At 37.6% G+C, this 14,133-nt stretch overlaps 1 protein-coding gene across 2 annotated transcripts in view; it reads left to right on the top strand.

The window, feature by feature from the left end:
- Positions 1-14,133, top strand: part of MAMDC2 (MAM domain containing 2) — a 55,611-nt gene extending 41,478 nt beyond the window's left edge. The window contains exons 10-14 of one of the 2 annotated variants that reach the window (XM_064404166.1): positions 8,396-8,489; positions 10,177-10,329; positions 11,811-12,070; positions 12,694-12,778; positions 13,090-14,133. In XM_064404166.1, the coding sequence (XP_064260236.1) occupies positions 8,396-8,489; positions 10,177-10,329; positions 11,811-12,070; positions 12,694-12,778; positions 13,090-13,151 (654 nt within the window). In that variant the 3' untranslated portion in view covers positions 13,152-14,133. Of the gene's footprint in view, positions 1-8,395; positions 8,490-10,176; positions 10,330-11,810; positions 12,071-12,693; positions 12,779-13,089 lie in introns of those variants that run through there. The other variant, XM_064404167.1, reaches the window with a different exon arrangement.

Genomic DNA, 14,133 nt, shown 5'->3' with positions numbered 1-14,133 from the left:
AAAATGGCAGTCTTATAATTTACTTTTGTCATCTCCTGTTTAGGTATTTCTTTATTACTTCTGGAAGGGTTTAGTAGCTGATGTAGCCTAATCAGCTGTATGAGTAGTGATGACATCTGAGCACGACTGTTAGAACTGGTTGACAGCCTTGGAGGTGGCAGGTTTATAGCATCAGACATTTACATGGAAAATCTTTTCCAGCATGAATTTGTGAAGAACAATTTTTGTTTTCCCAGAAGTCAGGATATGTAAAAGAGTTGTGAAGAAGCTTGCCTTGCTGCTTCTGAGTCTGGAGGTGTGTAGGAGGGGCAGAAAAACTATGCTCTGCAGCATAGTTTATTGGCCTCTGTCAGTTCTCAAAAACCTTACCTGGGTGCTTCAGGTCTTGTAAAAGTCTTCCTTCCCATGGAAACAAGTGCCAAAATGTTTCTGTTGAGGATGGATTCCTTAAATATCACAAAATATTGGGAGATTTATTGGGCTTTACATAAGTCTGCATGTAGTCAGCAAACCATAATTCAGGCACCTCTTAGCTAAATAACTATGCATTTGAAAAGGGAGTTCAGTTTATAAGGTTTTCCTTAGATAAACAGAAGAAATGGGTGAAGTTCTGAACAATATTAAATGGAAAAGTACATCAAGATACATTTACAGATGGGAAGGTAGCATAAAAAAAGACAAATATTGCCAAAGTTTAAGCATGTCTACTTAAGGCAGAGGGTGAAAACCTGGTGTAGTTACAGGCTGTCTGCTCATAATATTTAAAAGTAAGCTCAAATGAAGTTGCACAGTAAACTCGATTCTGGCTTTGCCTTGCAAGCTCATGTCCAACTCTTCAACCTCAATACTTTCAAAAGTCTTTTCGTGCTTTATTCTGTTTGTTTCTTCTTTTCCAAGGCAACAGAAGGAAACGAAGTATTACTGTGTAACTGTGTAAGCACTCAGGCTAGTTATCTGTGAAGATGTGTCGGCCTAGTAGTGAAATAGCTGGCAAAAGCCACTCATTTCATGTAGGGCGGCTGTGGAGGTGCACCAGAGCATGTTTTGGCCGGTAGAAAGGAGTGGTAGGAACCAGCAAGTAAGGAGGGATTACCCTTCTGGTTCTGGAGGGAGACAGTGCTGAGAGACATAACAGAAGCTTGACCTCTCTTGTCTTGTCTCCTGCAGCCTTGTGTCTCTTGCCTCCTCACTGAGGCATCTTTATTTTAACTTGTCCCATAGGCAATGAGCCACCCCTCTGCCCCCCACCCAGTCTTCATCTTACTCTCAGCTCTAGACAATCCAGTTTTTTTCCCCTGTAATATTATTCATGTTCCATTCTGTTTGCCTTGCTTGTCCCATTTCTTACAAATTTTAGTTTCTCAAAAACTAATGACAGAAAAGATAGCACTGGTATAAAGATCAGACTCTTGACACTTTTCTGCTTCTACTCCAAAGCCTTGGAGTGCTCAAGCTTTTCACAGAATTTTTTTTTTAAGAGGGGCAAAATAAACCCTTTTTCCTAGCCTTGTTCTCAGAAATGATGGAACTGTTTTGGATTAAATCTTCCAAAACAAGGCTGTAGCAAGGACCTAGCATGGAAAATCTGAGCTGAGATCATTGTGTCTTGGCAGTATTATAGACAAGTGAAAAACAGTCTTTCAGCGGAGAGAGGTGGTCTCAAAATAAGATAGGGCTGCCACCTTTCCTCTAATAGAGACATAGTGATTGATGTTCCTATGTTATTGTTCTCCGAGATGCAGCATATGTAGACTTGGATGGTGAGAAGTTGTAGGCATGCACAGTAGTTTGGCTGAGCATCTTCTTGGTTACCAGGAGCCACTTTTGGCTTGGGTCAGCCCATCTGGAAACAGTAAACAGTCTCCTGGCACTTCTTAACAGCTGGTCAAGTCAGCGACAATGTGTCCTGAAGGGCAAAATTATTTTTTCAGCCAGAAAACAATTGCTATAAAATTACCAATTACTCACATCCTTCATCTTTTTGCTACTACGAATACTACTCCCAAAGCTTTGAAAAAGATATAAAACCCATCTAATACATTTTAGTTTTGATAGCATATTTGTTTGCATCAGGACAATAAAAAGATGCAGATTTTCATTTCTTGGTTTCTGTAATGGTTTTTGCAAGTTCTTTTTGAATTAGCTAACTGCAGTCTGGCACAAGTTGATGGCTTGAGCAGGAAATGTGAAGCTGTCCAGCTGGCTTTAATATAACATTTTGAAAAGAAAATATTTTAAAGGCTAGGCAGGTATGATCCAGCTAAGCAAGTCATAAATGTCTACACCTACATGCATATATGTGTGTTTGTGTGCATATATATTTATATTTATATATGTTTGTGTGTGTTTATGTGTGTGTTTGTGCACATACTGTAAATACACATGCTGATAATACTAGTGAGAAGGCAGGAAATTTAAAATCCTGATCTTCTAATTTGTACTTGCAGCACTGTCTCTTCTAGTTGGTGTGAGTATCTATGGTCACAGTGTATATTGATTTATATTGTACCCAGGGAATCAGTGTGAAAAGAAAGAAATGCAAAAAAAAAATTTCTAATGTTTTTTGAGATCACTTAAATCTTTCATGGTTTATTGTAAAAGCCTCTGGAAGGGCAGCATGAAAACCTCAATCTGAATTATATAGATTATTTTCAGTTGATTGAATATACTGAAATTGATCTTCCATGCCAATACATGTCAGGAAAATGTAGGAGCTAACTGGATGAAAATTTCACATATCATATGCATCCTTGAGAAGCTAACGTGAACTGTGAAGCAAGAATCTACATTTTAATATTGTGAGAGTGTGTGTGTCTGTATGTTGGTAAACACCAGCATGGAAAAATATTTCTCTTATGCAACTTCACAACCAAGTCCAAATTCCTAGATTAAAATGAAGGTTTGAGTTCAGTTGGGTCTGCTTTTATCAATTCTGCTCATTTTTGCTAGATTTGCGTTACCATTCTGAAGCTCAGGTTTTTGAAAGCAAACATGTTGTGTTTTTTATCCATCATGCAAGCTTTTGCAATATTACCTAGTAAAATAGTGCTTGAACCTCCCAAAGAGTTCAAAATCAAATCCTCAGAAAGGTAATTGGCATAACAGTCTAACCTACTATCCTATCTAGCTGTGGCTGCATTTTTGTATTCTTTTATTCCTCTTTGATTTTTTTTTCCTTATTCTCTTTGCTTGACTTCATCTGTTTGCTTTCTCTTATCCTTCATAACTAATTTTAGTTGCAATTGTAAGAAGGAAAATCAAGTGACTGTGTGTTGCACTTGAATATTTACACATTATAAAACAAAGAAAAGAGACAGAACAATGCTGAGAAACTTTGCTGTAAAATGCTGTGGATGCAAATAGTATACATACCTTTAAAAATATTTTAAAAAATAATGGAAAATAGACCTCACAGTGACTGTAACCACAGTGGTCCAGTTGTGACCTCCACTTCAGCAAGTTCTTCAGCTTTTTTTGGGTTGGACATATTTAGTGCTGGTTTGGTTCTTGTTTCCTAAATATCTATTATCACCCTGCTGCCTTCGTAGTACTTGATCTGAGTGTCTTTGGACCTTTCTTGTCACATCATCACTGTGGTGATGCTCAATGTTAAATTACTCTAGCATTTATTTCTCTTTGCTGGCAAGAAATTTGTGTTTCCTGCTTGTCCACCAAAGTAATAGGTAAATGACTAAACTAATCATGGATAAACAATGAAAACCTAGATCCCTGTGATCAAGTCAGTAGTGTGAAAAACACAGTTCTCCAGTCAGGTGCCAACTGAAGGAGGGCAGACATTCTCCTGCTCCTCCTCCTCTACACTTGTGTCAAATAAAAGAGTTTTTTGCTACTGTTCCAACAAAACCTTTATCAGCCTTCCCACAATAAGGTATGCACCCTAAAGAGGCTGGAATGAGCTGCAGTTTTATAGAACAGTCCTGTCATTCCTTTCCTTACCTTTTAAAGTAAACTTCTTGAAGAACAGTCACTAGAAATGCCTAAAATAAGAATGGTAGAGTTTGGAAACAGTAGAATAGTGCTGCTATGTGGGAACCTCAGTTCCTGTGGTGCTTGATACACGGTTATGGAAACAGCATACTGGAAACTGAATAAGTTCCTCTGGTTAGGAAGCAGTGCCTAAAGGGCTTGCATCTTCATAGTTGCTAAGCAAGGTGATATGTTGCATGAAATATTACACATCTCCTTTTGGCATTGCCAGTCCTTAATGGACAGGAAAATGTTTGATTGGAGTGAGGATAGAGCCCTTCCAGATTTGTGGAAGTCTGGGAGGGTGGTGGGGAACTTATGAAAATATTAGTGCCTTGTATATATTTGTGTGCAGGTAGCATTCTCTGCTACACTGTGCAATCCAGCAAGAGGAGATGTAGGATAAACAGCCTGTGGCACTAGGTTTTTGGTTAGCTTTATGTTTCTTTTTCATTGTTTATTTCTTCCTTTAGACAGGAAAGGATTTCAAAAATACTTGTTCAACTGTCACAAGCTTATTATCAATGTTATCCAATTATTTATGTGGAAGCTTTCATATTACATTATTTTTCCCATAGAAGCTCATTGTATTTACATGGCAAGAAACTGAACTTGCCTGGTGAGTGCCATTTAAATCAATTTGTTTTAAATGACCGAAACTTACAGATGTTCTAATTTTGGCTTAATGGCTTATTTGAATTCTTGATAAATGACTTTCTGACTGTTTAGGTCAAAGAAGTACAAGCCGCTTAAAATCTAGTCTTATTTAAGTTAGCTATGAGAAACTTGGTCTACACCTGAAACATCTGTACTGAAAAGCCCTGAGACATTCAGAATGGTTTTCCCATCCCTGTGTGGTCAGTCCCTGGCTTACATGCTTATTTGTAATCTCTTTATTTGCATAAATGACTGAAAAGTCAGGCTCCCTGTCTTGTGTGAAAACATCTTGACTGCTTCTTCCTGTCAGGTCACACTTTTGTTTCTAGTGTTCAAATTATTTTTTGATTTTGTAATACTGAGTTTTGTGTCACTGTGAGGAAGTTACAACAGTAGTTTCTCAGAAAAAAACCACCTCAGACTCCACTATAACTGTCCTTCTTCTTTAGGAAATTGAACTTTAAATGTGTCTAAGTGACGGACTGAGTTTTGTGTATACGCAGATTTACAGTGTGTCATTGAAACCTAGGAATATTCATTAGGATGGAAAAGATAAATTACCTTGCTGCAGAGGCATAGCTTACTTTTAAGTCACCAGATTGGGCTGTTTTCATGTTTTTCTTCTGTTTGGCAGATCTGGCTCGCTAATTGAGCAAGATGTACATGTTCTCGGATAAACAAGGAGGAAAGAAAACACATAAGAGTATATAGGGATCCAAGGGAACATATAGGGATCTCCATTTCTCCTGTTCCCAGTCCAGCTTCCATAAAACCTCCTATAGCAACCTTCCCCATTATCTCTCTGAAGGTACACTGAAGGTACCTTACTGCATGTCCTATTTCTTCTCCTCTAAAAGCAGATTAACTTTATATGCATTTGAGTTTTAACTCCTTGTAGAGTCGCTGAGTGCTAAGGATTAGAAGTCCCCCTCACCCAGTATCTGCAGCACAACCCGATATGGTGTTTTGGCAGAAGCTTGCTCGACGAGATGTTTTCATCTGGCTTTGCTCATACCTCATATCATCCAGGATAAGTGCTAAGAAAGGATTATTGATACTTGGACACTGAAGGCCAGGACCATTGATTAGGCACTGCAAGATAAACAAACCAGCTTCTAAGCTGGGGCAGTGATTTGGAAGGAAACTGATGCCCTAGCTGTGTCCTGTTATTGGAACAAAAAGAGACATAAGAGATATTTTTTATTTTTCAGTAACACAGGCAACACAACTGCCTTCACTGGATAGTGTTTTTAATTTAGTGTCCAAAATGTGAGTGCAGGAATCTCTGTTACCTAGCTTGAAACAGTTCATCTGCCATGCTGTATGACAAAAAAATCTCAGCACAAAGAGTCCCCTATTGTCTTCTCCAAGGTATGAGATAAAGTCATAAGAATTTATTTTGGAAAAATTGACCTAGCAAATATTTTAATTCAAAACAAGAACAAATGCAAAGCAACTTGAGATTAGTTCTATTGAGACTGTAGGAAGGATTCAGAGATCTGACTCAGGGTGAAAATGAGTAGTTGAGTAAATCCAAGTTGATAGAATTTTGTTAGATAAAGTTCAAATACTCAAATATTTTGCTTTGTGACAGAAAAGGATATTTAAAACAGAAGAAGAGTGAACAAATTCAACTTGTGAATAAAAATGTTCTCGTCCATTGCCTAAAATTAAATCAAGAATTAAACAACAAAATAAATTGAGGGGACTGTAACAATTTCAGTATACTTGCTAAAGCAAATACTGAAAACTCTGCACTCCCAAGTAGAAGCTCCCAAGTAGAAGATTTAGTAATTTAATCCCTGAAATTACAGAGTGTGCTCATGGCAGTGTGTCCCTCAACACCACAAAAATCAAGTGGAAAACTAGTGAAGCTTAAGCTACAGATGGCAAAGCTGAACAAGCTTATAAGTGTCACTGAATCAGATCAGTCCTTTGGTTGTGCAAAGATTACTGGTTCAATGGCCTTTGAGAGACCACAGTTATTGTTGAGATGCTTTTTAAATGGAGGGCTTTCTCCAGGATCCAGTGGGTAGTTCCATACCTTATATGGAACAAATTACTGCAATCTAAGAATAAAGAACTTAGTCCTGCTCCCAATGAGGTCAATACTAAAGCATTGCTTAAAACATGAGTCCACAATGTGGAAATGTTATTTCACAAATGAGGGACTTCACCTTACATGTGTGGTTTTCTGAAGATTCATGGATTTAGGGCTATAATATGTCTTCAGTTCATTACAAATGTTCACCAGAATGCATTTCTTTAAATTCTGGAGAGTGATACTCACCCAATGTCAGTATCCTATTTTATGCTTATTTTATGCTTTTTTCCAAGAGATGCTACTGTTTTTAAAGGATTGTCCCTGTGTCCTGTTAAACCTTAAAGCTAAGATACAGTTCTACAGTGGGGGGAAAAAAAAAAAGGTGTGAGGTTTAGGCCACCATATGCTGAGCAGTTTTGTATTCTCTGCAGAGGCACTTCTTAACTCCATACCAGTGGCAATGTACAAGACAGATAGTTAAAAATAACCAGGATTGGTAGCACTGAATGGAAGAGTTTCAAAAATTGCTCCACCCTGGGCAGCATAATGCATGCATGCTTCCAAGTTTTTGGTGTAGTTACTGTTATTATCAGCAAATGAGTCAATAAATACTACATAGCAAAACAAACTGGCAAAATACCATGTAGGCACAATACTGAAGGTGTTACCAAGCCTACTAGAAGAGAACATACTAAATAATGCTCTAAGAACTTTTGAATGCCTTTTTTTACCCACATGAAAACTTGTCAGTCAGCATTTAACCTCAAATATGCAACTGAGGTGTTGTCCAGAAGATTAAACAGTTAGAAGTGACAGTAATCCTTCTGCAATCTCTAGAATAGACCTCAACACAAAGGAATTGTTTTGAAAAACTCCTCCTAAATTATGGTCATAACCTCAATGGTCAGACAGATGGTTTGCAGTGGTTAGGCCAAGAAAACCGCCAGCAGTGTTTTCACAAAATAAATCCTAATGTGTCTTCTGTAATTCAAAGAGCTCTGTGTCAATTTTGGCAGAAGGGCAACTGAGTCTTACACTTTCTTTACATTTTGTTTATCTCATGAGTTACTTGTATTTTTCATGGCAGAATTAACGTTTACTCAAATCAATGATCTTGGATGTTTTTATTAATCTTCATTAATTCAGACGAACACTGTGAATTATGCATAACATTTCAAGTCTCCTGCTCCACAATGTCATGGCACTGAGTCATTTATGAATAATCCCATTTTGTGTAGTAGTTTGAGTTCATCTCTATTATTCTTTGCATTTTGCCACAGCCATTCTTGTCCATCACTCCACATTACTCTTTCAAATTTATTTTTCCATGGATAAAACCTCCTAGTTTTCAGGATAAGATAGCTGAAGATATTTGAGCTGTTCATGTTGGGTGTTGGGTAAGAAAAAACCACAACCTCAGTGAGTCATGTTTTCTCACAGACAAAAAAATACTCTAGGGAATTATGTACAGACATACATAATTTGCCTACAAAAGTGAGAAAATACTTTCTTTGGATTGAAAACATACATTTAGTCCCCACTGGAATCAATATTTCAGTCGTTGGCAGAATATGCCAAGGCAAAGTGGATCCATTATTCCTGTTCTGTAGATTTCAAAATTATCTGTGCATTTGGAAAAAACACTTAACATTTCAGACTCTTAACAGTGCCAGGTTTTGTACCTGAAACTTCCTTCCTGTATCGTAGGTTGTCTTTGTTAGCTGGTGTAAAAGCTTCTGGGACTGTGGACTGGTGGCACTGGATGATGTATCATTGAGCCTGGGGAGCTGCCAGGCTGCTGGTAAGACCATATGTATTTGTCATCCAACAGCTGCTATCCTTTTGAGAAGAGTTCGTCATACACCTTCATTTTCCAAGCTTATCCTACAGCTGCCTTTGTCCTGTTGTGGTTTCTTGTCTTTTTTCCCCCCCAATACATATGGCATAAATCTTATTTTTGCAAAGTAGCAAACATTCAGCAAGGACCAGTTTTTGCTCACAGGGGTACCAGCTAACTCCTAATAAATTTCAGTGACTCCACAGCAGTTGTCTATAGGTGAATGGTCCTTTAAGGGCATTAAAATAAACCCACAGTTCAACTGAGTGAAGAGTAGTTTTCAGATGGTCTTGAAGAAGCCAGAAATGGACCCCAAAGCAATCTTTTTCAAAACACAGCATAATTTTTTTTTAGGCAAGAAATACAGTTGTGCAAGGCCAAGACACAGCCTCACCTGAGCTACAGTTCTTTGATGAAGACAGAGAAAAGCAGTCCAAGACTCACACTGTAGTGAGAAAAACGGAATGGTTTTCAGCAAAACTTTACCCTCTGATACGCACAGGCCAACCTCTCTGAACTAACCAAACTCCCTCTTTTGTGGCTTTATGAGGTTTGACAATACAACAATTGTATCCTAATTAAAAAAAACCAAAAACATCTTCATGAGGCAGGCACAATCTACAATCCCGTTGTTCTTTGGAATAAAGCCATGCCTTTGCAACGGTCCTAATAGCTTTTTAATGACCTCTTCTGATTAGATTTTATGCATTCAGGCTAATAAAACAGAAAGAAGTCACAGCTATGAAACAAGATGCCATTTTTCTAAACTATTTCCAACAGTTGTCTGTTTTGCCCTGCTGTAGTTTCTAAATAATTGGAAAAGGAACCAAAGGTGCAGAACTGGTATCTGGGTGTATAGTCATGCCATGGCTTGTCTCTGAGGGGAGCAAAACAAATGCCTGAAAAATGCCCCAGAGATATCAGGCTTCCTCCTCTTCAAAAGGTGGAAGCAGCTCAAAATGTCTGCTTCTGAATGACAAATTAAGATTACCTGACAAAAGCTTCTTGGCATGCACCTGAATTATATCACCTTTTGTATGATCTAATAGAATTGAAATAATGAAAATACTCTAGTAATTGCAGCTCTGTGGTCTGTTGTAGGCTGCAGTAGAGTGTGGTGCCAAAGGAACAGAGGAGAGCTACATGTGGCATTGATTTCAGTTCACAGAAACTCCAGTCTTTGACAAGGCTCATTTATTATGCACATTATACATATTTATTATGCTGCTTGGGGTGCCAAAACAGTGAAGAAAATTCTATAACAGAGCCTGGTATAGAATCATAGAATTGTTACGGTTAGAAAAGACCTCTAAGAGCATTGAATCCAGCCATTACAACCAAAAGACTTCATAAGATCATCTAGTCCAAAGCTCTGCTGTGAAGACTAATAAACTGTTTTAAAGAATACTAGGACTAGTGAATCCTATTCACTGAGCTAGACTAGGGCACAGATTTTCCCAAAGATGTGAAGAGAATTAAATTTTATACGACAGTTTGAAAGCAGCTTGTATAAGCTTGTGACTATTGTAAGCATTGCCAGGTAGCTATAATTGATGTCAGCAGATGAGGAAATGTAATACATTACTTGTGTAATCTCTCCATATATCAGTCTAATATATTTGATGTTTTAAACTGTATCCTTTCCTTACAGATTTGTTGCTGCCCACTCCTGGAGAATGCACTTTTGAAAAAGATGAGTGTGTGTTTACCCAGAAGAAGAGAGGTCGTGGGAGCTGGCACAGGAAGAGGGGTCCAACTCCCACTTCTTATACGGGACCAAAAGGAGACCACACTACCGGGGTAGGTGAGTTAAGTTCCACATTGGAATTTCAGAACAGATATTGACAGTTAATAAAAATATTAATTAAATATTTTAAATGATAAACCAGAAGATAGAGAAAGCTGTTACTCTTCTATTCAGAAAAGTTACTAATCAAATGAAGTAAGCACATTCTGCAGGGAACTCATGAGTGGTTTTGAAAATATGACATTTGATCTGAATTATCCCTAGGACATGTAGATAATTTGGTTGTCATGTCCCATAGTAGCCTTTTCCTTGGGAGATAAAGGAGGATGACTGTCCAGATTCCACAGAAAAAGCTCCTTCCAAATTCCCAGTTTATATGAATATTCCCTGAAACTGACTTTAGACCTATTTTCAGTTAATGTGGATCATTAAGTAGTCTGAGAAGTGAGACTGATACCTTGACTTGAAAACTGAGAGCCTTTTAAGCCTGGTCTGTGAATGATTATTTCTTAGTTCATTTCCTAACAGCAAGCTGTGCAAGGGGTTGGTATTCTTCTGTATGAACCCTTTTGGGTTCAAACTTAAAAGAAAACATGAAGAATAAAAGAGATCCCACAAGCCCTTTATCTTGAAAATGTGCTCCACAAGCTTCCTAGTGCAAGTTCAAATATTTAGGTGGGTAGGACCCCCATTAGCATGAGTGCACAGAAAACTGCATCACCACCAGCCATAGCCTAAAACATACCCTTAGATGTACTTGCAGCTGTCTCGGAATTCCAATTAATCAATCTCTATCTGAGTGCATTTCCTGGTATAACAGCGCTGTAGTGTATTCTTCCTTTCTATTCTTTTCTTCGGCTATGTATTTCAACAGATATAACCAAGTTTTAAGGGTTCAGGCCATGAATTGGTGAAAGGCAAATTCATGCCCCTCGTTCCATCACTCAGATATCACCAGCTGGAGCAAACTGAGGTGTGTGAGAAGACTGAGGAGCATCCCCACATCCCATCCGCTGCATAAAGCAACTGTTCTGTTTTGAGATCTATGCTCTGCCAGAAGACAATGAACTCAGATAATGCAGGAACTCTTCATGCAGTCCCAATGTTCCCTTTTTCTGGTCTGTCCCTTTACCTGCCTGTCACCACAAGTCCTGGGGGTGAGATTGCCTTCAGAGGGAGTGGGAATTCTCAAGGATCAGTGAGATGGGTGGAATGCTGAGAGCAGCAGCAGCAGCAGCCAGTGGATGCTTGAGAGTCTCTTTTGATATTCAAGAGTCCTATTTTCTGCACAAACTCCTAGTGAAGACATCCCTTCAAAGCCACGCTGTAGTTTGGTGGCAAGCAGCAGTCAAGAGAGAAGGTGAAAAGGGAGATCATCTACAGCTGTAGATCCCTAATTCATACACTGTATTGGAGAATTCCCAAGCGGGTTTGTACCAAACCTAGTGCAATATAATATAATGAGTATATTGAGCATAACGAACATTCCAACCTAATATGTCCTACTTTGCTAATATTTACTTATATATCTTTTAAAGGATACTACATGTATATAGAGGCATCTAACATGGTCTATGGACAGAGAGCATACCTAGTTTCAAGATCACTAAGAGGAACATCTGGAAAACAGTGCCTGACATTTTTCTATCATATGTATGGAGCTGGGACTGGATTATTAAGTGTTTATCTAAAAAAGGAAGGGGATGATGAAGAAATACCTTTGTGGAGGAGGACAGGGGAACAAAGCATCTCATGGCTAAGGGGACTGATAGAATATGAAAGTGATAGAAACTACCAGGTAAGAAAAACAAGAAAGAAGCAGTCAAATTGGAATACTGAAGTGAACTATGTACTAGAATCCAAGTTTTGTATTGTTAAAAAAAAAAATAAACTAAAATGTTTAAATGTAGGTGGCATTGAATGGATACCTGAAGCATATGAAATAATGTAATTTTTTTTACAAATTAAGTTAGGGAGGGATTAAAGACATGAATAGGTTGCAAGTAGGAAAATAGTTATGAATTCAATATTTTTTAACATGTTTAAATGCTATTTCACAGTATTTAAATTTAAATGCCATAATTTTTTGTCAGTAATGGTAGGGCTTTTTCAAGATCATTTGTGTAATTTCTTTTCCTTCAGTTGTTTGTAGACCTGTCCAGATTTGACACTGCTACTGAGCTGTGATGAAATGGCAGCTTCTTGTAGGGTGGTCTTTCTAAGGGGGCACCAAGGAGAAGGGATGATGCAAAGCCAGAGGCCTATCTAAGGAGAAGGGAAAACAAAAGGGTGAGGGAAAGGAGAGGGGAAGGAAGGACAGAGAAGGGGGTAAAGGGTATCCCCTGAATAGGTTGCATGGCTATTATTTTTTTCAGTCCTTCCACCATTTGGATTCATGAAGATTTGTGTCTTACTTTACAGATTATTTTTGAGGCAATCCGTGGTGTGTCAATAAGAAGTGACACTGCAATTGATGATATTCTGTTCCAGGCAGGACCTTGTTTGGGTAAGTGTCACGATACTTTGTAAGAGACAAAGACCTGAAATTCACAGTGATTGTTTGTGGGTGGGTGATATTTCTCTTGAGTCTCCATTTGAATTTAGTATCAAGCTGCTGGGTTAGTGCAGAACTTTTACCCTCTAATAGGATGTGAGATCATCCTCAGAATCTTGACTAGTAAAGTGGCTGTAGACTTTTTAGAAACCACATGAAAGTACTATTTAAATCCAGCATGCTAATTAAGTTCTGCTGTAAGTATTCTTATGTATGACAAAAATAAAAATAATTACAGTATTTCTTCATTCTTTGTATTCCAGAAGTGGAAGAAATTCAATTCTCATCAGGCTATCCTGACAGCTTAAACGAACTTGAATATTAAATACAGTCTGCTGAAAGGAATGAAGTACATTGAAGAATTGTATGTGAGAAACTGCACAAACTGCCTATTTCAAAATATGTTTTAAGGAAATACTGAACTGGTTTGAATACACACCAATACATAGGAAGAACTTGGAGCGCTCATGTTCCTCGCCTTTTCAATGAAATTATTGACTCAGGGCTGCTTAGACCATAATTTTTTTATATTATTTCCTCTTTTGCATGAGGTATCAATTATTACATAAAGGCTTCCCATTTTGCACAGATCATTAATTTTTAATTTTTTAAACGTTTCTGGTATATAAGTAAAAAGAGGAAATTCGAGTTGCACAATTGAAGTCCAATATTGCGTTATCTTAAATCTGCATTCAGTGAATGTTTTGTGTTGGGGATAGAATGGATTTTTATTAAGAAAATTATAAATGTTTTGAAATAACAAAGAAAATAGTGTTAGCTACTAGTATTATCCTACAGGTTAAGTGCAATTATTCTCAATGACAAATCTCTCTGGGAAACTTAATACTCTCCTGGCAATTTTTGTGATAGTGTATTATTTTACTATAACAAATATATTTGTCAATAACAAACTCACTTCTAGTGTTCAGTATAATTCAGCATAAGATGCTGGCCTGTGGAATTATATGAAATGAAACACTTTAAAGCCATATGTTTTCTGGGATGAGAGTCTTGTTGTTCTTTTGGGGTTTTTTTATTAAATAAATTTGTACACTCACAGAGAATGCACTTACACTTTGCCCAACCACAACCACAAATATCTTGCATTTATATTAATAGGAAACTGAATTCATGTCTTGTTATTTTTCAAGGTTTTGTGTATTTGTGTGTAAGGGTTTTTTTTTCCAAATTTACTATAACTTCCTAATAAAATGTAAGTTTGAGTATCATCTTATTGCTCTGCTCTAGATTTCGTACTAATCAGTGTAAGGAGAAGGAACTGAACCTAATAAAGTAGCTTGAATTCA

Source organism: Passer domesticus, chromosome Z (genome assembly GCF_036417665.1).
Source record: "Passer domesticus isolate bPasDom1 chromosome Z, bPasDom1.hap1, whole genome shotgun sequence".
NCBI lineage: Eukaryota > Metazoa > Chordata > Aves > Passeriformes > Passeridae > Passer > Passer domesticus.
The sequence above is the reverse complement of the archived record's forward strand: the minus strand, read 5'-3'. Positions and strand labels throughout refer to the sequence as shown.